The sequence below is a fragment of the Chironomus tepperi genome, unplaced genomic scaffold (genome assembly GCF_022539635.2).
Source record: "Chironomus tepperi strain 1889 unplaced genomic scaffold, CSIRO-AGI_Ctep_v1 contig_446, whole genome shotgun sequence".
Lineage (NCBI taxonomy): Eukaryota > Metazoa > Arthropoda > Insecta > Diptera > Chironomidae > Chironomus > Chironomus tepperi.
Genome location: NW_027226568.1, coordinates 50175 through 75511, shown reverse-complemented (window position 1 = coordinate 75511; position 25337 = coordinate 50175). Strand labels below are relative to the sequence as shown.

The following is a 25337-nucleotide window of genomic DNA, read 5'->3' as shown; positions in this document are numbered from 1 at the left end:
TACCATTAAGAAGAAAATTCCTAAATCCCAATTTAAATTTATTTTTCAAGTTAAAGTCATTGAAGCTCAAATTCAAGATTTAATTATGATTGTACGTATACCACATGAAAGTCAAAATGCATAAAGGAACCAAATTGTTCATACAAATATCCGCTAAAAAGAAGAAACATCAAACAAAAATGAGTTTCTTTTGAAAATGTTCATGTATTTCATCCTCATCTATCTGTAATAAAAAGCACTCATTCACAACAACGCATGCACATGAACAAACATACACGAAAAGAGATGAAAATATACGTAGAGCTTGTAAAGTTGAAATGTATATAAAATATGTACGAATTTTCCATCCACTCATTTTCCAAATTCAAATGAAATTCTCATTTATGTTCAATTTAAAATGAATGATGATGAAAAGAAGTTGAAAATTTTTTAATGGATACGAATTTTTTTTTACTCTTGAAGCTTCTAACTTCCTGCGTACCTGAAGTAGATACATAGATCTATCTGCCTTGGTAATTTAATTACCCCCATCGTAAAAAGCTCTTCAAAAACAGTAAGTAGAAATTCTACCTTCTGTCTGGAAATTCAATTAAAACCAATTTAATAAAAATTGTATTTCGCAATTGAGCTCTCATGAATTAAAGTTCAAGTACTTATTGACTCAATTTTGTTTTCTCTGTTTCCTTTTTGCTGCTTCGAGCAGCAAAAATTAAAAGCAATAAATGTAGAGAGCAAGAAGGAATAAAAAAAGGGGCAAGAGCAGGCAAAAGTGAAAAAGTGAGTGAGGAAAGGCAACAACACGAAAAAAATGTTGACGGAATGAATGAATGTGAAAAAGGCAAAGAAGTAAGAAAGGCATTTACAGCAGTTGTTGATGTAGATTCATGAATGTTTGTATAATAGTTGGGAAATATTTGGCAGGCTGTTAGTTGCTATCCTCACTGAAGTCAAATGGTGTAGAAATGGCCAAAAATTTGGGCCTTGATCGACTTGTATCTATGCTTTCCCGAAATCCCGGTCCCGAAACTTTTCCGGGACCGGCGGATTTTTCCCGAAAAAAATATGTGCTCATAAGTACAAAATTTTAATGTTTTTTCAGTGTTTTTAAGCTTGATATATATTTTCAAAAATTTAATGATGGATTTAAATTTAAGAATTCTTGAACCTGACTAATTTTAAATGATTCTAAAATAAAATAATCTGAGTTTAACTTTCATATTCACCATTTATATGATTATGAAGAAACAAATCTTTGTTATGAGAAATAATCTCTAATATTTGTAATCAATTTAAAAAGCATTGAACCTTTCAATTATGGAGAAACGCTCAAATCTTGAAATCAATAGATTTATTTAAAAGGGTTTGTTTGAATCGGGTTTAGATTATTTGCCACTTCATTTCAGAACAAAAATCAAAAGATCAAAAAATTTTAAATTTATTTTTAACTCAGAAACATTCAAAATTCGAATTTATAGCTCCATATTTTTCATGTTTTTTGATAAAACTATTTAATTTATTTTGATTTTAAATTTTTGGTTACAAAATAAACGTTTTTTAATTTTATTCTTTTTATTTTGTTAAGAGTTTATAAGAATTTTTTCAAAACCTGGTCCCGCGGGACCAGTCCCGAAAGATTATCGGGACTCGGGACGGGACCGGGACGGGACAGTCCCGGGATTTCCCGGTCCCGGTCCCGGTATCGGGAAAGCATACAAGTTGTATCTGGCCTAAGACTGGATTTTATCGAATCTGGCCTGGTACCAGATTCACATGGGCCTAGGATCAGATTCACACTGTCCAGAAACTGGATATTCGTTGATTTTTACTAATCAGTATGCAGACGGTTTTACTGGATGGAGTCCGAAATCTTTAAAAAAGTTCAGTCTGGACTCCAGTGGAGGCGTCTGTTTAGTCTTTGGAGATTCGAAAAAGAGCTTGATATCGACTCAAAGTTTATATGAAGTAGAGTCGACTTTTCCTTACAAAATCCAAGTAGATTACAAGCTCTCGTCTAGACTCCAAAAGTCCTGTCAACTCGAGACGACACATTAGGAAAGAACAATCTAAAACCATCAATAAACAGCATCTGTAAAGTATCAAAAGTTCCAAAAAATATATTCCTTTGTCAATTCACTTTACCTTCACCTGGACAGCCATGTAAACATCCATCATACAAAAACATATTTTTCACAAAACACTTCCTCAAAAGCAAGCAGTCATAACCCCGATAGTCATTGCTCAAACATCGGAAGCAATGAGTTTTAATTTTTATTTCTACCGTTTTTCCAACTCAGATGTTTCAACATTTTACTTCCATTTCAGTAAATTTTTAACTAACATAGACTACAAGCTACAATGCACGAAAAAAAAAATATTTTTCATTTATTAATCCAACCGACTTTTATGCAGCAATGCTTAAATATTGAAAAGAAGGTGTGAGGGTTGCAGGATACAGCTAGCCGTTCGTGCATCCAACATTGGAATTTTCATCTTATATTTATGTCTAGAAGGATGAGAAGCCACAGGTATTTGCTTTAAATTATTCTAGCTTCTTCTTTTTATTAATAAAATTATTGTTTGAGGTTTCTATAGAGAAAAATGAAAGGGACTTAATGGCTTTAAAATTGCACGAGCTGTTGGATTGGGAGGGAGATGAACATAGAAAATATTTGCAATGTCTGAACAAACTTATTAAAAAGAATTTGTTATGGGTTTAGTATGAAAATATTATATTTTTTATACTGACTGGAAGTAGAAAATTTAATTTATGCAAAGATTCTTTTTATTTTTTTTGAAAATTATGAAAAGTTGCAGAAGGAAAATTTTAAAAACCAGAATGAAAATTTTCCTTTTATTTGATTAAATTAGTAAATTAAAATTTCTGCTTTTACAATTTTTTGTTGTTCTTTCAAATTAATCAAATACAGAAGATACTTACAATATGCATGATTTTTGTAGACTTTAAGAGCATGATGCTTTTAAGGAAATAAAGTTAGTTTTATGGTAAGTAATTGTAAATAAAATTATAATTTTTGTGGATTCTATTTTTAGAATTAATGGATGTTCATTGCAGAATTATTGCATCCGTTTTTAATGTTGAATCAGGGCTGTCGGCTTTGTATTTTCGAGGATTAATTATTTTGTCCTTTTTTTGTGCATTGATATATATAGGACTTGCGTTGTCGAATATTCTCGATTATTAAATGCGTTGCTAGAGAGTTAAAGCTTGAGCTTACACATCAATGACATGTATGAATAGTGTGAATGGTAAAAGATTTGTCTTTTAAAAATCATTGCCAAATTTTTGTACAGAGCTCGAAGTCGGCGCACGGCCTATTGCCGCGTAAAAAAACGTCTGTAGACAGCTCTAATTTTCGATTACATCTGCCAATTTGGGATATTGTGAACTCTAGCTTCCTTATCAACACAATCAATCCAGGACATTTTCGGTCTTTGTCTTGATCTTTTGCTATCCACAAAGTCTGCAATTTTCCATACAAAATCCAAATCGATATCGAGCTCTGGCTTTGTATTCTTGAGAATTTTGACTTATTAGGCTAGGGACCGTTCACTTAATACGCTAAAAAACCACAAACTTTCTTTAAAAAATCAATCGAATTTCTATTTATTTTCAAATCAGATCTCCTGAACGCCTTTCTTATAAATTATCCACATTTAAAATGTGAAGGAATTGTATAAAGACGTAATAAGTAACGTTTTCATTCCCGGGACTAAAACGAACAGAATCCCGGGATTGATTGCAAAATTGCATGCGAAATTGATTGAATTGAAAATTCTAGCACTAAGCTGAACTCGATGTCGACTTGGATCTTGTATGAAAAAGGCAATTTGACTCAAATTTGACTTGACGCATAAATCTCACATTAAAAAGTATCTTAACCAAAATTAATTTAAATTCATGAAGCCTTTTATGACAAAAATTGTCAAAAAACTACAAAATACATAACTTTTTTAGAAACTTTTTACTTTTTATTTACATTGAAAATAAAACATCAGAACTAAATAAACATCCAAATTAACAAATTGGACATACATACAACAAACACTGAGTAAAAAGGACTATGTTGCCGGCTATAAAAAACTATTTAAAACTTCTCCGAGCCATCAAAAAAAAAAGAATTAAAAATCCCCTGAGATATATGAAAGGAACAAAAAAATAATGGAAATGAAACCCGAAAAAATTTGTCACAACACTTTAAATCCCTTGCGGTTATGTACATTTTAACATCAACATATCCCTCTGACATACTTCTTGTTAAAATAATTCTGCAACATATCAAAATTAATGTGCTTGTCATAATGTTAAGAATGAAAAGTCACTGCAATGACCTAAAAAAATAGAACATAGCAAAAAAATTATATACAGCATGATATGAAGTGACAGTGAGGCGAACAAAACAGCAAAAAAATAACTTTTTTATTTAATTTTACGACATCATTCAACTTGAGAGATTCTGGATGAAATAGTCATATCTACAGTGAAGTAAATATCTCAGCGAATACAGAGACTTGAAATACGAATTAAACAAAATTTGATAGCATTTTGGTTGCTTAATAAGACGAAATTATGTTGGAAGTTCAAAACGGAACTGCTTAGTTCCAATAAGCATTTTTCTGACCACTGGAACAGCAAAATTATCTTTAAATGTTCATAATTCAATAATGGATTGACGAAAATCCAAAATTCTTTCAGATTCCTTTAGTATGAACAAAATGCTAAATATTGGAAGCAGCAGTTCTATTTTTCCAGGTCTGTAACATCATTTTTGTACTCCAAAATTTTTGTATGCAATACAATTTAAAATGAATATTTTTTCAAAACCACAACAGCTAGAAATATGCAGTAAGTACCAAATCATTAGGTTTTCAAAGTACTTTCAGCCAGTGTCAGCAACCATTGATATTATTGAAGTTTTAATGTTTTGAAGTTAAAAAATTGTCAATTTTTACGTGAACCAAAAAGATTTATTTTAAATTTTGTCAAAATTCATGAACTTTTCCATTGATTACTAGATATTGGCTCAAAAAACTTTGAAAACCTGATTTTTTGGTCCTTACTGCATATTTCTAGCTGTTGTGGTTTTGAAAAAATATGCATTTTAAATTTGATTGTTTATAAAATTTCGGAAGCAAAATAAATGATGTTACAGACCTGGAAAAACAGAACTGCTACTTCCAATATTTGGCATTTTATTCATACTAAAGGAATCTGAAAGAATTTTGGATTTTCGTCAATCCATTATTGAATTATGAACATTTAAAGATAATTTTGCTGTTCCAGTGGTCAGAAAAATGCTTATTGGAACTAAGCAGTTCCGTTTTGAACTTCCAACATACTTTCGTCTTATTGAGCAACCAAAATGCTATCAAATTTTGTTTAATTCGTATTTCAAGTCTCTGTATTCGCAGAGATATTTACTTCACTGTAGATATGACTATTTCATCCAGAATCTCTCACTTAATGTGTCTATTTGCTTATAACGAAACTTTATGTAGTGACGTGGAAAAAAATGTGAAATTTTCATCGATTTTTCACTTAAAAAATAGCTGGTAGTTTTTTATTTTATAAATTTTTTCACCATTCTCAGCCATTTTATTTGACAATATTGTAAAAGTTATCTTGCAGCAATAAATTTTACTCATTTCCTCACACTTCCAATACTTTTTTTTTTTTGCTATGTTTTATTGAGTTTATTGAATTTTTCGTTCAGTTTTGCTGGCGAGTTAATTGATTAATTAAACATGCTATCTTATGAATGAGCAATTTTTGTAGATTGTGGAACTGCATGCTGAACTGTTTTATGCAGTTCAATATGGTATCTTTCGGACAATGGATTAACGTTACCCAATTGACAGTAATGGAACTTAATCTGATTTCTAATGGTAATTAGTTTCATTTAATTTCCCGTAGTTATTCTGACCTAATGTTGGATTTCATCGTACTAGTGTTGCTGATCTAATTCTGAATTTATCACCTTTAATGTGCCGTGTACCTATCAGGAGATGTATGTATACCCTTGAGAGTGCTTAACTAGCAGAAGAAGCTGTTTAAGCCTGGACTGATAACTATTTAAGCTTATTATAAACGCTTTATGACTTACAGCATGATGTAGATAAACAGCGTTAGAACCAGCTTCAGGCAACAACTAAGAAAAGTTATTGATAATAGTTGATTTATACGGCGATTGTAGTATGTAAGTAAATTAGTGTGATTTGACAGGAAATAGAGTTTGTCCAACCAGCAGGCCTTCATTTCCGTCATTTTATATACACAGCACTGCAGTTTTCGGTTGAACCTTGTAGCTCTTTCAATTCTTTTGGGCTCCAGTTTTGAATTTTGAATTAACCCTAACAGAAACTAATCATCATAATCCAAAAACGTCGCTCAACTTGCTTGAACACCAACATTTCCTTACCAGTTTTTATTAAACTCCGTAAAGCATCAACAATTCAAACACTTGTATATGTGTCTACCAAATACAAAACCGCACAATCAAATAGCGCATAAATTCTGTATTTGCGGACGGAAAAGTGGAACTGAAAAGATACGAAATAAAATAAAATAAAAAATGAAATAAATTTCGTCGCCGTCCCTCAAAATTGCAATACACAAAAAAAAATGTTTAAATAAAGAATGGAAGCATTGAAAAAAGCTTGAATAAATATTTAAATAATCCTAACAAAACCTCCCATCCGACACCCCATCAGGTCTGATGATGAACATTTAAAAATGGGTTAATTTATGAATATGTGGTAAATTTTTTTTTCTGTTCCTTTCACACTTTTGCAGTTACTCCTCATTGCCTTCTTACATTCATAAATTTTCATACATGTGTCGCTCTCATCTGTGTTTCAATGTTGAATTAGGATTATTACATACATATATACATAGGCACATGCTTTTCATGACGGCTGGTGCTGATGTTTCTATTATTATTTAGGGGGGATGTTAGACGTTAAGTTATAAATAAAAAAGAATTATTGCAAGGTAAGGTATATTGGATGGTGGAAAGGTGATCGGGTAAAAAATCAAATTTCAATTGATTTGGATAGGAATTTGAATAAGGATGCAAAATAGTTTAGTGGTTGATTTCCAAAAATGACCTCAATTTACAAATTGACTATTCGACCCTCTGTCTTCACTAAATTTGAATGTAGCTTCACAGAGATTTTTGGAGTTCGCTCACAAATTGATGCTTCTAGCCTTCCGTTTCTGCAACAAAATTAATTTGCAAGCACAAAAATATTAATTGTTTGAGGAACAGCAGTCCAAAGTCTAAGGTTTTATTGTTTACCAGTCCCCTTCCGCAGATTGCTATATTCCACCGAAGGCTCCTTCTTGCAGATAGCAGCGACCTGCAGAAGGGGCCATCGGTGGAAAGGACTTCCTGCGGAAGCCGATTTTCGACGAGTTTTCGCTAATTGTTTCTACCTGGATTCCAATTCTAGTTTGAAGCGTAACAAAATCACGACAACGTCTCTTCTATGCGTAATAAGTGAATTGCTTCTTGTTGGACCTGAACGTAATTTGTGAACGTTACTGCTCCCTATATTTCATAGCATGGACAATTTCGGATTAGACAAAAATATTTAGACAACCTCAAATGTAAGCAATTTTTCAACCGACACTAAATGTCCCCCAAAAGTTGCCATCCTTTGAGAGAAATGTAGATCATAATTTATGGGTATTTTCATCTCGATTTTTTTAAAAAACGAAACGTAAAGAAAAACACAAGATAGAGATGTATCTTTTAAAATAAATTGACGATGACATCATAAGCACAAAAGCGAAAGCTTCTTATGGCATTAGATATTTCATGGAACAACACTCCATTTTTTCCCGTTGTCTCATATTTCAACCATTTTTATAGATATCTATCCCTTTGCCTGCCAGCTTGCTCCATCTCCAATTCATATTGCATTGGCTCTGAATATTCTCACAGATGTATGAATTCATTTATATACAATTTTCGCAACTTTTTTTTTTGCTGTTATGAAAATATATGGTTTTATCATATTTGCTACTTTTCGGATTTACATCTCCGTGGATGATAAAAAAAAATGACGTCGAATAAATGCGGAAAATTCTTTAAGCCTTTTACTCAATGTATGTGTGTATATTACTACTAGCTTGATGTTGTGTCAAGTATGGATGTGAAATTTGTGCTGAAACTTACTTATTTATTATCTGTAACCTGTTTCTTTGTGGAGCTTAGGCTACAACAAAAGGTTTTCCATCCGTCTTTGTACCTTGAGCTGACTCTTTTCATCATTGCACTGCGCCAAAAAGATTATAAAACTCCTGGTTGCCGCGATTCTGTCGCAGCAATGATATTTTCTCTGGCATTCTTCATTCGGTTCCATTCCAGAAGTAAGGGTTTCTCGATACCCAGCCCTCAATCCCGGTTTTGACCTGGTCTCGGTCCCAATCTTGATCTCGGTACCAATCTTGGTCTCGGTCTTAGTCTTGGTCTCGATTCCAGTCTTGGTTTTGGTTCCAATCTTGGTTCCGGTTCCAGTCTTGGTGTTTCGGTTCTAGTCTTGGTTTTGGTCTCGAAAATTGGTCGAAATTGAGACTTCGGGAGACCCTACTCAGTTGATCTACAGAAAAACGATAGTGACGTCATTTTTAAATGAACCTACCTCTCACAGAAAGCACCATAATTTGAAATTTTCAAAATAACTTCCACAATCTAAAAATAATTGTCTGAAAAATTAATACGAAAAAATAGAAATCATTGAAAATTGCTATGGAAATATTTTTGAAATTCTCAAAAGACAAATAATGAAAATTACGAGTATAAGGCAATTGCCATTCCATCCCAATCTATAATTCTCCATTTTTACAGTTACCAAGGGAGCAAATATCAACAGTAAGCACAAGGACGGCAGTGATTTTTATTTCTATATTTATTTTCAAATAAAATGAAAATTCCTCCAGCGAAAATTTTCTTTTTTTCTTTCATTTTAATACAAATTTATGATATTGGAATTGTTTGACGGGAGTGAATTTGTTTGAAAAAATATATCTCGAAGCTTATGCTGACTAAGTCAAAACACAAACTTTGCTGTTTATTGGATTTTATTGAATATTTAAATTTAATTTATTTATTAACTTTTCAGTAAGAAATGTAAGTAAAATGGTTTGTACACTACGTAAAGGTTCGTATTTATGAATTTTGTTATTATTCCTTCCCAGTTTGGGTTTGAAGTTCTTGCAGATGCTACATAGGGACCGTTCATTTATTACGTAAAGGAATAACGAGCTTTTTTCAAGAATTAACAATGAAACTTTCAGGATTTTCATTGTTAAGATTTGCCCCCAGCCTCTCCCCCTCTGAGCGACATCAGCTTTACCCTATTCCCCCATCCTGAACATAATAAGTAAACAGCCCCCTATCTGTTATATTATGTATAAGTCCAAATGTCATAGTATTTAGATATAGTATAAGTTAATTAATGTTGCATTCTACGTTTGATGGATAATCACAAATATTTAATGGTTCGTTAAAATAGAGTCCATCCGGACAGTACATTAGATGAGGATACCAATAATCACAAATGTAGAATGTAGTACAATCCAATGGATTTCTAAAATTTCCAGTATATTCAGGACAAACGAAATTAGTTAAAGTTGTTGTCGATGAAATTTTACTGGTTGTTGATTCAGTAATAGGCACAGTTGATTGCTTCGTTGTTGTTGTTGACTGCTCAGTAACAACTGGTGAGCTCTCGGTTGTTGTATTTGGCTGTTCAGTAGTTGCTGATGTTGGTTCTTCAGTAGTTGTTGTTGTTGACTGTTCAGGAACTATTGATGAACTCTCGGTTGTGTCTTCTGTCTTTTCAGTAGTTGCTGCTGTTGGCTCATCAGTAACTATTGATGAGCTTTCGGTTGTTGCTTCTGACTCATTAGTTGCTGCTGTTGATTCTCTTGTAGCAGTTGATGAGGTCCCGGTTGCTTCTGAATCTTCAGTAGTTGCTGATGTTGACTCATTTGTTACTTCTGAAACATCATTAGTCACATCTGTTGATTCTTTAGTAGCTATTGATGAGCTCTCGGTTGTAAATCGTGTCTCTTCTGTACCTGTTGCTGTTGATTCTTCAGTAGCTGTTGATGAGCCTTTGGTTGTTGACGTTGGCTCTTCAGTACCTGTTGCTGTTGATCCTTCAGTAGCTGTTGATGAGCTTTCGGTAGTAATGTCTGACTCTCCAGTTGATATTGATGAGCTCAAAGTTGTTGTATTTAAAACAGCTTGTGTGGTGTCGTCCGTTGAAATATCAATGCCAGTTGTCGATCCATCAGTTGTAAAAATAGGAGCTCCATCTCCGCTTGTAGTAGTTTCTATCGTCTCTTCTGTCAAACCTGTATTGGAACCTTCTGAGTTGCTAGGAGTTGTTGATCTGTTTGGTGTTACTGGTGGCGTCCTAAAATTAGTCGTTGTGGTGCTTATTTCAGTCTGAGTTGTAGTTTGTTCTGTAGTTAGTGAGGTTGTTGTCATATCATTCACACTTGTAGTACTGCTGACTGTTGTTGAAGCTTCAGAAATTTTATAAGTTGATCGAGTAGGTGTGACTGGTGGTGTTGGAAGTTCACTAGTCGTCGTTCGTGTAGTAGATGTTCTTGACACAGTTGATGGATTTGCTGTAGTGCTGGTTGTTGTCGATTGTGTAGCTTTTTTAACAAATATTTGAATTTAAGGAATAATTTTATGCAGCATAAAAGTATTTAACTTACAAGTTTCTGGAGACGTCTCGGGATCTGTTGTAGTAGATGTAGTCTCACTTTCTAAAATGTGTTAAAAGACAAACTTTTGTAAAAGTATGTTAAATCTCAAAGTATAACTTACCAGTCGTTGTAGGTTCCGGTGTTGTGGATGCTAAATAATGATAATGGCATATTAATAATTTTAAAGAAGTAATCAAATTTTAGGTTTTTCCAGGCAAATGGAAACTAATGTATACTAATAATCAGAGCTCGCAGTCGACTAGAATTTTTTTAAGTGTAAAAGCGGTGCCTTCTTGAAAAATGGTGAAATTTTGAGGCTTCGTAGAGGCTATTATAGGACAACCAGATTCATGGACTTCATCTAATAAAATTTACTTACTTGATGTAGTCGATGTTGTTGATGGAGTCGTTGTTGTTGATGGAGTCGTTGTCGTCGATGGAGTCGTTGTCGTCGAAGGAGTCGTTGTCGTCGAAGGAGTCGTTGTCGTCGTTGTTGTCGATGTCGTCGAAGGTGTTGTTGTCGTCGATGTCGTCGAAGGAGTCGTTGTCGTCGATGTCGTCGAAGGAGTCGTTGTCGTCGATGTCGTCGAAGGAGTCGTTGTTGTCGATGTCGTCGATGGAGTCGTGGTTGCTAAAAAAAACAGTTTAGAACACTTAATTAATAAAAAAATTTAAATCTTAAGGCAATAAATGACAACTTACTAGGAGTGGTCGTTGTAGAGGTTGTCGTTGTTTCCTCAGTTGTTGCTGCAAATAAAATTTTTTTTAAAATCTGTACAATTTTGCCAATCATTTTATAATACTTGTTGTTTCTGTCTCCGTTGTAGTAATTTCCGGTGGAGTTTCTTCTGTTGTTGTAGTCATCGATGTAGTACTCAACGGACTTGTTTCACCAGGCCTTGGAGTGACTGTCGTCTCGACAGGATTCGGATCGAAAATCTGTTTGAGTAAAAAAAAGTTTAGAACTGGAAGTGACATGCAACGCCGCATTTAATTCTTACACCATTTATCAAGGCATCATATCCTAATTTTATTAATGGAAACTTTACTGAATGACAATTTCCGGCTAGAAATAAATGTGATAAAAATGAGTAAAAATCATAATTTTTGAACCTTATTTCATACAAAAATCGTCATTTTCCAACGTAGCATAATTAATGCCAGCTAACTGATTATCAAGCACTAAGTGTATCTTTGCTAATATGGATAACTCATTGTCATATCCAACCCATTGATTTCCATCATAAGTTGCATATGGTGCGAAATGTGCTTGACTCCAGAGACTTTCCCATGTTGTTCCTGCTTGCATCAAATTGTAACAAATTTCAGCATATGGAATGATATTTTTACGTCTAACATTATCTTGAGGTGCAAAGGTGCTAGCTCTTCCTAGTCCATTTATAGGTGAATCTACACCATTTTCTAAAGAATCAAGCAATGTAAAACTTCGTCCATAAGTTGCAATTCCCAATGTTAATTTATTAAGTGGAACATTTCTTGTTTTCCAACTAGACACAATAGATACAGCATTCCATTCAGCCTCAGGGGTTCTATCACTTTGATTTTTATAATATGGAGAATGAAAAGCTGTTGCTGTATCAGTTCTATATCCACGCAAATCAAACGAATTAAGGTTTATAAAGTCAACATCGTTAATGAATCTGAGAATGTCATAAGATTTTTCAATGTCTTCATTTCTTGGTGCTACAGAGACTGATAAGATTTTTGGTTTGTTATGGCACTTCTCAATGTGGCAATGAAGCTCACATAATTATCTTTATCATATTGATATCCGCTGTCACCTGGCCATTGCCAATCAAAATCTACTCCATCAAATCCAGGATAACTGTCCAAAAAACTTTTGATTGCTCCAGCTAAATTAGCTTGATTAGTCGGTGTCCTCGTTAAATTTGTCACAATATCTGGTCCTGATAAATATTTAGAAAATATAAATGTGATGCACTTGAGCTACAAATGCTATATGACGCCGTCAGAGTAATGTAGTGACGGTTAACTCACCCCAAAAAGGACCACCAACTCCAATCAATAATTTTACACTCGGATTACGTAATTTTAACTTCAAAAATTCTTCAGATTTGTCGTAGTCTACATATGAATTAAAGCAGCATTACTATAGTGAAACCAACAACAAATACTTTAAACAAAACAAAAACACAGGCACAATCCACTTTAAAAATAACATCAAACGAAATTATCTTTAAGGTGATAATGACGTAGCTTTTAAAAAACATATGCTTACTTTGTGGTGACCAATAAAGTATCAAGTTTTGAGCAGAAAATAAAATGTTTTTATAGATGATGTGAGTGCAAATTGTTGGATCAATATCAGATGCCGTAAAATATCCTTGAAGCTCAACATGTCTGCTTGACTGTTAGAAAATATGTAAATGATAATTTGATAAAATAGAACAAATTTCTCTAATTAACCTCTAACTCCTCCAAGGATTCGATACAAAAATGAAATCAAATTTTTTGGCTGCTGCCTTGATAAGAGGAATGGAGGCAATTTTGCTTCTTGTTTATTACTAATATAAAACCCGACCTAGCATGTTGGAAAGATATTAATGTAATGGGTAGTAGAGCTTCTATAGGCAGTGACGCAGTGTCGGCCTATGGAACCTATGGACCCTAACGATCTAGCTTTGATCTCAGGGAAAGTCTAGTCGGATTAGAATGTTTTTGCTCATAGTCACACCAATTCAGTTTGCGTATTCGAGACACAAAAAGTGACTAGATACATTGTATTAGTATACTTTGAGTCATACACAAATGAAAAAGCCCCGAAAGCCGCCTAAATTTGACAACTTTGGGCCTTACATTTGATTTTAATAAAGAGATTTAGCAAAGCATTTAAAGTTTCATGCCGAAGCCTTTGCACCACTCGGGTTACAATTTCCTCAATTAAAAAATGTAAATGTAGAAAATTAAATAAATTCCAAATAAATTTTTACTCACATCTGAATTCCAATAGCACACAATTTTTTCTAAAAAAATGATTAAAAATAAAATTTAACTTTATGACATTTGGATGCATTATGCAGCATATGCTGTTCACTAGAGATTTCATAAAATTAGGGATTTTACTACAATTTTTAACTTAAATTTTCACTTAAACTAAATATTTTTAAACTAATCACTTCCTCAATTGAAGCTGAATATTTAGCTGAACTTAAATAAATTTTTTAAATGCCAAAATGGCGGATATTGTGACGCACTTAATTTTTCGAGAAATATTGTTTATGTAACACTATTCTTACTTTCTTGCGCTAATACACATAAGTATAAAGTACTAAAAACTATAAAATAATGCAGAAGCATTTTCGTCATTTTTTCAAACTTTTGTTTTTATCAATTTTTTTATGATTTATTTTTCACTTTTTTCAAAAATTGATTTTTAATTCACTTTGAAAATATTTTTTTTTCTTAAAATTCCTCAAAATTTCTCACAGCTAACTAGCAGAAATATTGACTTACATGAGCTTATAAAGCAAATGATAAGCTTTGATAAGAGAGCTATTAAAATTCAATAAAGATTAACCGATATATTATCGAGATAATTCAACGATTTTGATTACCCGAAGTGTCGGAATGAATACGTACTCGAAACAATATGATTTATTTGATTAACCGCTTTAAGGAAATAAGTCAATTAAAAAAACTGATTATTTTTTTGACAACAAATGGATGGCACTTGGAATTTTTATTATTATAAAACTATTTCCGGTGTCATTATGCTTCGCTTTTCTTAAACTGAAATAAGATTTTAAAATAAGACAGTCCAGAGCTCGAAGTCGACTTGAATTTTGTACGGAAAAGTCGACTTAAGTCGATTCGACCCAATTAAAAATCTGAGTCAACTCTGACTGACACTTTCATTAAAATGGGATGAATTGGAGGAAAAGGGAGATGTCTAAATACGATGAATGCAATTTCCGGACGTTCGATTTAGATGTCAAGCCTCGATCGATTCGTCGAAAATTTTAATTCAATTCAATTCTATTTTAAAACCCTTCAATAATTAAATTATCACCATTTTTTTATCAGTTTTCTGCTGAATATTTTTTGGAAAAATTTGTTTTCGGGTTCTTTATAGTAGGTATTACGTAGAATAAGTCATTAAAGCTTGCCATAAAAATGGTATTATGGAACTTACTGTAGTAATTTTATAAGCAATAAAACCAAAATCTAGAGTATTAAGATTCAGCCCCCCAGACCGGTCTGATTCGTGTGCCTACTAAATAAATTCCAAATCTTATGGAAGATTGTTTTACGTTTCAGGAATTTGGTTTGACATTAAAAATAGTCTGTTTTGAGTTGGATACCCAGTTAATAATATCCTTTTATTCTATATATTTTATAAAATTTTAGCTAGTACATATATTGAAATTTAACTACCTATCTAATACTTAGTTCTAAATAAATTATACAACTTTAAATATTCAACATTATAATTTCAATGGATTGTCACAATGATTATTCAGCTCATCATAATATTTTCCATAGTTACAATAGAATTTATGTGGAACATTATTAACACAAAAAATGTATGATGTACAATCCTCAGGGTTCCTAAACTTTCCATTTTCTTCAGGGCATGTGAACGATTTTTCCATTGGAAACTCTGCTGATCTTTTTGATCTAATTCCTCCAGGCGTGACTGGAGGAGTTGGAATATTATATGCAGTTGTTCTTGAAGTGGTCGTCCGAGTGTTAGGTGAACTTTGAGTAGTTTCTTGGATGATCTCAGTTGTCTCAGATTCTTGGACAGTCTCAGTTATTTCACTTTCTTGGACATTTGTTTGTGCTGATGATGAGCTTTGAGTTGTTCTTAAATTTGCATTCGGTGTGACAGGAGGCGTTGGAACTCTTGTGGATGTTGTTGTTGATAATTTTTTCGTTGTCGTCTCCTCCTGAGTAGACAGCATGTCTTCTGTAGTTATAGTAGATAATATTTCAGCAGTTGTCATAACGGAAGTAGAGTTTTGCTCATTTTCACTAGTTTTGGTTGTTGTAGAATTAATATTACGTGGTGTGACTGGTGGTGTGGGAATCGAACTGGTCGTGGCCCGTGTGGTGGAAGTCCTTGTAACTGTGGTTCTTGGAACAGTAGACGTTTTGGTTGTTGTTGATGCTGAATAAAAAAATAAATTATTGAAATTTAAAGAAATTTAAAAAAAATTGAAAAATATTACAGGTTGTTGGTAGAGTTGTTGCAGGTTCAGTGGTTGAAGGCTCAGTAGTTGTTGGTTCATCGGATTCAGATGCTGTGACTGTTATTGGCTCAAGAGTTGTAGTTTCAACAGTGATAGTGATCGGCTCTATCGTGACTTCAGTTGTTGAGGGTTCAGTTGTTGTGGATTCAGTTGTTGTGGATTCAGTTGTAGTGATCGGTTCTGTAATGAGCTCAGTTGTTGAAGTGATCGGCTCTGTTATGGGTTCAGTTGTACTTTTATCATCAGTATCTGGATCTTTGCTAACGGCTGTTGTCGTTAGTGAGATTTCAGGTGGATTTGTGGTAGTTGTTGTGGTGGTTGTTGTACTTGTTGTCGTGGTTGTGGTTGTTTCAGCAGGATTTGATGGAATAATCTACAAAAAATAATTAAAGTTCTTTAGGTATAATTGGAATTATGAAATGAACAAAGAATGGTATAATTGAAATTATGAGAATCCATACATTATTAACCATAGCATCATATCCAATTTTTATCAGAGGAAATTTAGTTCCAGTACAATTACCATCTGAATAATAAGAAGTATAATAAATAAGATTTCAGTTTGTAAATTGGTAATTAAATCTTAAAGCTTACAGAAGTCATCACGATCAATTGTAGCATAATTAAGTCCACCAAGATCATTGTTAAGTGCCAAATGAATTTTAGTCTTGACAACTTGTAAATCATCATATCCAACCCATTGATTGGCATTAAATACAGCATAAGATGCAAATTGAGCTGAATTCCAAAAAGAATTCCATCTGAAATTTGTCTGTGTACTTGTGCAAATTTCAACATATGGAATGACATTAGTAAATTCAACTGAATATTCGCTCTGCATACCAATTCCACTGACTGGTGCTCCAACGCCAGTTTGCTGCATATCAGTTAATGTAAAACTTCTTCCATATGTTGGGATACCAAGTGTTAATTTTGCTGATGGAACTCCTTTAGTTAGCCAGTTCTCGACAACTGATATTGCATTCCAATTGCCTTCTGGTGTTAGATCATTCGGTAACTTTCGGTATGGAGAATGGAAGGCTGTAACAGTTTCACCTTCGAATCCATGAAAATTGTATGTATTTAAATTTATAAAGTCTACATATTGATGGATTTTCAAGACATCATAAGATTTGTCAATGTCTTCCTGCCTTGGTGCGACAGAAATTGAGAAAACCCTGCTGGTTCCTAATGTATTCCTCAAGTTTTGGAGCAATAAAACATAATTATCCTTATCATTTGGCGATGATCCACTTCCCTGACCAGGCCATTGCCAGTCAAAATCACATCCATCAAAACCATTTGTGTCTATAAAATTCTTTACTTTTTGTGAAAAATCATTTCGATTTGTTGGAGTGCTTGCAATTGTTGACGGGTTTTGTGTACCTTGACGTGGTCCACCAATGCCGATCAGGAGCTTGACATTTGCATTTTGACTTCTGAGATTTGTAAATGCTTGTATATCCTCTGAAAATATTGAACATAATTAAACATAATGATTTTGAAGCACAAAATACTTGGATACATTTGTCAGACGTTAAATTGTAGTTTTTAGGAAAGTGTTTGATCCTTGGATGTTCAACAATAAATTTATCACAAACTGACTAGCACTTTCGATTATCATTCAGACTTAGTTTGAGTCGGAGTTGACAGGACTCCATTATGGACTTCAGAAGAGAGGCCTTTTGGACTTTTAGGTCCAGATTATCAGCTAGAGTCCTGCCAAGTCTCAGTTTCATTAGATGCATGCATTCTAAAAATTTTCAGATTAATTACCTGGATTATAATCTTGAAAAATGCTTACACTAGCTGTAAATCGTATATATGTGTAAATTATATGAGTGCAAATTTTTGGATCGATGTCTTTCACTGCAAACATGCCCTTAAGTCCTTCATTTCTGACTGACTAAAATAAAGAAAAATTAATGATTTTAAATGCAAAATTCTAGAGTTTTTTGATCACTTACAAATGAGTTCCAATAACAAACAACTTTTTCTGTAAATAAAAGAGACAAATTTTTGAAATAAGTAAACATTTTGAAGGTTTTTATGAGTAGCAGCTGGGGTGTAGCCTGATAATTTAGGGGTAAAGACTTTGAAATTTTTAAAGGGTTTTTGAATTTTTGTTTTGGAAAATTCTAGCAAAAATGTAGGATTTCATCTAAAACAAGAGTTTGACCCCCAAACCCACTGCTTGAATGCGCCCCTGACTATCAGACGTGATTAAAGCACTTCAATTGATGATATTTTTTGTTGTCTACATTTATCAAAATTTGTTTCCATAAAAAATGTTTTTTTTTTTCAAGTGTTTCAAGCACTTAAACTCAAATCAGTCATTCCATTTCTTCTTTATTCGTGCTCTGGAATTCTCTTGTGCCACTTCCTTTAATTCGAAGTTTTAATTGAAAAACACAGGATGAAGAAAAGCAAAAGTTTTGGGAATTTTAAATTAATTTTTCCTGCTTTTATCGATGGCACTTGAAAGCTCTTGAACTTAGTTTTCATTCACATTTTCGTCAGGTTAATTACTCATTGAGAATAATTAAGATTTTGTGGAATTTCTTTTGTGGATAATTTCAATTATTCTGATTAAATATTTTCATTTCCAAATCAATAAACTTTAGTGAAAATTTATTGTAAAGCAAGTCATTCAAATGTCATTTAAAGGACGTTCGTCCATAAATCACAAACAGTATTCTTGGAAATATTGCAATTCATTGCATTGATTCACGTGAAATGTGTAAATTATAAGTGATAGCACATCCATAATTCAATAACTTTAACAACGTCATTAGAGGAATTAAAATTGTTTATGGCAATTAAAACTTCACTCTTATCAATTTTTGAAACACCCTATGAAATAGTTGAAATTCCTTTTGAATTATCTCGAAAAGTAGATGGCGTGAAAGAGTTGGAAAAAAGAAATTTTTGACCAAAAATTGCAATCCTGCATTTCTTGCATTTTAGGATGCACAAGCCTTTAGTTTCTAACTGAAATTTTTTTTCGTCTAACCCTGCAGACCTGCAGCTTTAGATAAACCCTAAAAATAGTGATCTCAGGTCCGAAAGACTATAGCCTTAGAATAGAGACATTGAAGCATTTGGTATTTATAATTGGCAAAGAGGATCAGCTATAGAGTCAGTTTCATACACCAAATGAAAGAGACCATGGATCACAGATGATGGGAATGAAAGTAAGTAAGTTAGTTTGCCGGCTCGAAACCAAAGCTAAGCCATTCTGGGGACACCGTATCTTTCACACCCTATGCTTTTCTGTTGCATATCTACATTAAATTATTCAAATTTTTCACCAACGTCTTGCATTTAGACCTTTCGAGAATTTTTTGATATTAACTTCATTAATGTCCTCAAATATTTCACATTATTACATAATTCCCACATTTCTTATAATTTCGTCACAAAACTGAAATGCTTTAATCAACTGTCAGAACAAGTTCGTGGCCCTTTTTTGAGTTCCATAGAGAAAATGTGTTTATTTTGTCTCAAACTTTACAATTCACGATTTTTGCCACATAATTTCATAAATTTGAAAATATTATTTACTTTGACTTGCTATCAGCGGAATACCACACAGCAATGCACAAATAACTATTAAAGTCCTCATTATTCAATTTGAATTTTTGTCATTAATTATTTTTAAATTAATTTTCACTTCCAATCTTTTGTTCTGCTTTATTTTCAAGTTCTTTTCTTCACACAATAAAAAAATATATTTTTCACTTTTCTTATTTTCAGTATTTGTTCAAAAGTTTTTCAATCAACTAATTGGATTATAGCCATAGGCAAGCACTTATATAGACAATCAATTGTTTCGTTGAAACAACAGATGAACTCTTATCGAAATTCGTATTAAAAGCTTATCATAATACAATTCGGTTTCGAGATTAAGAGTGCTGAATTATAAGCGTAATGTGTCGGCAAACATCAAGGATGTTGATAATGAGGTTGGTACAAGTTGGGTACAAGTACTAATTCGCAAAAAAGTGACGTCATTTCATCAGATATTTGTGTCAATAATATGAAATAAGAAAGTCATCAAAACACAATAAATGCAGCATTTTATCAAAGAATAAATATGAAATTTTGTTATAAAAATCAAAAAAATTGAATTTCACTTCAAGTGGGGTAAATCAGCTATCTCTAATAATAAACAAATATAATCAATTCCATACAATAAGTATAAAAATTCCTGGAATAACTTACAATCAAAAAAATTGTCAACATTAATTATTTTATTATCAATCATCAGATTATTTACTACCACAATTTCCTCAATAATTATGATAATCTCCACACGTTGTATGGCATAATAAAAATTTTAATAGTTTTTTTGAGATAAACCAATTATGTTATCGATCATATTGGATGTTTGATAACCAGAAAAAAAAGTCATAACAAAGTTTATTGTTTGACAAGTATGAAAAACAATATGTGACTCATGTACATTGACTCTGATTATCAATCAACATAAAACTGATAAAGAAAAGGGAAATAATAAAAGTGGAAGGAAATGAAAAAGCTCAGCATTTTTTTTTTTGTCGATTAATCTACTTGTCTTTTAATGGCGGGGTAATTGAATCGGGATTGGAAACTCAGTGAGATTTTATTGCAAGTAAATGAAACCGAGCAACACAATGAATGGGATTCGCCATAAAAATGGGTCATCAAGGTCATCGACTTCATTCAACTTCACGACTTATTCCCGAAGAGACAACTTGACATGATATCTAGCTGATAATTAAGCCGTAACTCGACTAATGACCTATAATACAGAACGTTCCAGAGAAAAAGTAAGTCTAGTCATTAACAAGACTTGATATCAAGTTTTCCACTCGGCATCGTTAATACGGTGACTTAGCCAACACGTTGTGCCTTCGGGGAATTTTCTATCCAGGACATTAAGGTGCCTTTAATTTTGATACTAAATAATACAAAGTTACAAACCTTTAGAAAATTAATCTCGTCGGTGAAGCAATGAACAAGTACATAAAAACATGTCGTGTGATAATTTTGATTGATTAACTTTCACAACTATCTGACAGATGTTACTTGTTTGATTTTATGAGCATGTATTACAATTTGTGAGTAGATCGATTGACAAGAAACACTGTCATAGATAATTTTTTAACATTTGGCATATGAAATTGACAATCATTTATCAAGCTCAAACAAATTAGTGATTATAATTTGTTGTGCTAGGAGTAATAACTTAATATTCTATTTTTAATCGATTGTTGACTTCACAGGAGGTAGTTGAAGGTGGGTCTTAATCGAGAAGACAGGTTTTCAGTTGACTAATTCTTATCTTGTTCCCAGACAGCACAAATAGATTAATCGATTCAAAATCCGTGACCAGACCAGTGTGACACGAAGATGGTGCTGGATTTGAACCATGTCAGAGTCGAAAGTGGTATTTTTAATTGATTTAACAATTTTTTCAGCAACTGGACATTAACTTGCCACCAACTAGTGTTAACGTATTTTTGTCTACTCGGGACTTATTTTTCCAGTATTCAAAATATCTCACGACATTGATTAAGATCACTTCCATATAAAACATTATCACACAACATAATATGAAACAGCTTTCCTCAATGTCTACTCAATTTTCTGCTGATGGAGAAATCATCACAAAATATCGGTGATGAGCAAGCTTCTTTTACTCCCAATGACTCACGATATTTCCGAAAAGTCTGAAAAGGTAAAGACTCTTTTACGATGAAATGGAATGAGAATCGTAAGATTAAAACAGTAACCGCTGACAGACATCAAATAACTTCATCATCATTGCAATAAGCTTTTTTTGTATTTCACACAAAAAACTGTGACTCTCGCTCATTTTTTAGCGTACGGGATTAAGAGATTTCAATGAAATTAGTTTCGAAATATTCCCCTGAGGATGTTTCAAAAATAAGCGAAAATATAAAAAGAATTTTTTTCTCACACGCGGAATGAAATAAAAATGAAGAAAATTTTTTATTATAAAATACGTTTAGTAGTATAAATTTTATACAAAGCAAGTCAGAAAGCAAATTTAATACGACGTATTAAACTTTTTTTCTCGAGCTGATTTAAATGAAAATGGGGAAACTGGATATAGACTGTCTAGTGTTCTAGAGATTGGTGCCTTTAATGCAGAAAGAGACAGGTGACATGAGACAGGTCACGAATTACAATTGATCTGTACGGTCAGCCGGAATCGGGAACGGGAACAGGAATGACATTCGGGAACGGGAATAATCCCGAGTAATTTTTCTTACAAATTTTTATACTTTTTTTTTGAGAAAAATTGAAAAAATTTGAACAAATATTCAACAAATTAAGTATCTAGATAGTTTTGTTCTAAATTATTGATTACAAGACATTTTTTCATAAAAAAAATATAAAATTTGAAAATTTTACGTCAAAAAAAGTTTGGTTAAAATATTTTTTATTGGACACGGGAATTTCGGGAATATTCCTGTCTGATTTCGGGAATCGGGAACGTTCCCTGGAATTCCCGGGAAAATTCCCGTTTTTGGAAACCCCAGTCTCGAGAACTTGTAGGAATCGAATCTTTATGAAATAAAATGAAAGAATCCCTAATACAAAAAAGCAACCTTTTCACGGCAGATAGGGAACTTATGGCCTCCAAAAGTTTCAAAATTTTCAAAATCAAGCAATTACTACATGAGTTCCTCATAATCTATAATACAATTGATTTTGAGAAATGCGCTCAAACCAACAGCATCTTCAAACATTATTTCAACTTGTCTTTCATTTATTTGTTGCTGTGAAGTAAAGGAAGGAAAATGCTTAAGGATATGAAAGCGTCTTAGCGACAATTTACTTTTAAATTTTATTATTGTTGAATTTTTTTTTCCTTTGTTACTTCGCATTTGCTACTTCCACTTATTTTATGTCATTTCTACAAAATTTCATCTCGAAAAATTAAATTGCAATGAAAATTCATCATCATTCAATTGAATGTAAAGCCTGTAAATGGCATCAATGATGAAAAGAAGCAACGACTTTCATCATATAAATTAAAATTCTCGCTCTTTTTAATGCTGATTCGTTCATTTATTTTATTTCACGTTGTTTAATGAAAAACAGAAGAGCTTTCAATTTCTGACATTTTCATGTTTTTTTCTCCATTTTCATTCCTTTTCAAATTAATGTCATTAACGAGTAATGAAAAAAAGGTTAAGAGACATTTTTTGCATTTTTTTTTTTGCTAATGAGAAGCCTTCAGCATTGAGAAATGCTTTTTAAATTAAAAATATAAATAAATGCTATGCTGAGACTGATGGCATTTTTATAGTTGAGTTGTTAAGCAATGAGATGCAAACAGAAGAGGAGAAAAAAATAATTATGAAACTTAAAGAGGAACGCTGCTTTTATGTGCGGTGTTTGTGTTAAATTAATAAACAAGACAAATGATAATGCAAGCATGCAAATGAATAGTTAGATCATCGTAGCATAGCATTAGTGAAAGAGATAAGAAATCAAGGGTTGTGCATGAATATTTAGTTTGCATAAATAAGTTGGATTGGAAGCGATGAAGTTAGTCAATTTTATAGCATCATGTGTTCATTCTTATGAGGAGCTTAGGCTGCAACAAAAAGCTTTCAATCTGCCCCTGTTGTTGGTTCTGCCATCTACTAACTAACTTCTTAGGCAAAGGCGCACGTGAGCCTATTACCGCGCAAAGAACACATCTAAAGCCGGCTCAATCCTTCGAGATATTCAGCCAGTTCAGAATGTTAAGAACTTAAGCGTCCTTTTCTACACATCCACATAGATTCATCTGATATCTTTTACATTTCTAGTCACTTTTATAGTGACAAAAAAATATGCGCCATTAAAAAGCTTACGTCTAATAATTGACTCTTATTCCCGGAATTTTCAATGCTGAGAAATGGTCCAAAATCCAACCAAAGGCCATCATGACTCTAAGTTTGAAGAAGTCCGGTCTCAGATCATAATCAAGTCGGCCTGTGTTCACATTTTCTGCAAGTCTTGCATCGTGTCCCTTCCAGGTTCATAACCAGCTTGTACAAAATGCAGATAAATTTAGCATGACATTTGAACTTAATTTACAAATGCTACCTGAAAAAATCTAATCTCAAAAAGCCACTTTAAGCAAAGTAACAGATAATTAATGCAAAAAATGACCGCAAGCACTTTTTAACGAAAAACAGATTCAAGACTAATTTGAAAACATTTTCATTAAGAACGTGTTCACCCAAAAAAATACATACATACAGCAAAAGAACCTCATCAAAAAAAGAATTTGAAATCTTACGAAGAAAATACTAATTAACGAAAAAGGCATTCTTAAAAAGCTTTCATGCTTCTTTTTTTTTTGTTCTTTTGTCAATATTAAGAAGCAATTCATCCCTTGCACGAAATGAAATGCTATAAGATGAGGAGGAAGTTATCATGTTTTTCATATCTGTTTCACATTCAATTACTCATTTTTGAAGCCTTTGAAGAACGAGAATTTCATTTGTTTGTAGCTTTGTCGGGGTGTCATGGAAGCTGGTAGAGGGGATGCCTATTTATTGAAGCTATCTTAAAGATTTTGCGAACCTCTGCACTCAGTAGACAGAGCAGAGTTGGATCAGCACCAGTCTATGTAGTCGTTTTACTTGCTTGGCGAAGACGTACACGGGTCCATTGGCGCATTTAGAGTTCGTCGGAAGCTGGATCTGTCTTTAGATATCTTAATGTTGCTCACACAGTAATACCATGAACTCTAGGGTCTACCTCGAGATCTCTTTCCATCTAGAGAGTCAGCAGTACTCAGTTTATTGTAGGATGCCAAAATAGAGCAGATGATCAGAATTCGCTATAATCTGTAGTCAACTCAAGATTCAGTTTCAACTTACAATGACACAACATGGACAATGTAAGAAGCTTCTCTCTAAATTCCTTAATTATTCAAAAATGCGCATTTGCATTCCATTTACGAGAAGGTTCCTTATTGCTCGCTATTATCTCTCACTAAAAAGTGGGAGACAAAGAACATTTTCTAATTACTATAATTAAAAACACAGCAGAAATGTTAAAAAAAGACGAAAAAGAATTCATAAAAGTTACCACAGTGACATGATAAGGAACGACTTTTTATCCCATTAAGAAATGAAAATTTCCTTCCTTTTTTATTGAAAGACAAAGAAATAAAATAAATTGAAACTGCGAATAATAAACATAATTTGGAATGTCTTTATCTATAACCACAAAAACATACCTTTTGAATGCTTGTCATTTAATCACGTTTCATGTTTTTCTATCTAATCGTTAAGCAGTTCATGGCACTGCTGCGTATTCTACGTTCAAGTGTGCAATAA

At 32.8% G+C, this 25337-nt stretch overlaps 2 protein-coding genes across 2 annotated transcripts; both read right to left on the bottom strand.

Annotated features, from left to right (window-relative positions):
* Nucleotides 1–9085: 9085 nt before the first annotated feature.
* On the bottom strand, nucleotides 9086–14203 carry LOC139098558 (oviduct-specific glycoprotein-like). Its single transcript, XM_070650781.1, is given in 13 exon segments — nucleotides 9086–10693; nucleotides 10757–10807; nucleotides 10869–10898; nucleotides 11127–11378; nucleotides 11450–11494; nucleotides 11551–11686; nucleotides 11749–11813; nucleotides 11873–12481; nucleotides 12484–12675; nucleotides 12767–12853; nucleotides 13008–13137; nucleotides 13724–13752; nucleotides 14026–14203. Coding segments are annotated over 13 exon segments (2916 nt in total). The 5' UTR covers nucleotides 14096–14203; the 3' UTR covers nucleotides 9086–9473.
* A 927-nt stretch (nucleotides 14204–15130) lies between these two features.
* Nucleotides 15131–19741, bottom strand: LOC139098557 (acidic mammalian chitinase-like). The gene is made up of 7 exons (XM_070650780.1): nucleotides 19546–19741; nucleotides 17949–17977; nucleotides 17758–17887; nucleotides 16576–17448; nucleotides 16443–16507; nucleotides 15961–16354; nucleotides 15131–15899 (listed from the first exon to the last, which is right to left on the bottom strand). The coding sequence occupies exons 1-7, from the start codon at nucleotides 19604–19606 to the stop codon at nucleotides 15214–15216; spliced, it is 2238 nt and encodes a 745-aa protein (XP_070506881.1). The 5' UTR covers nucleotides 19607–19741; the 3' UTR covers nucleotides 15131–15213.
* Between the last annotated feature and the right edge of the window lie 5596 nt (nucleotides 19742–25337).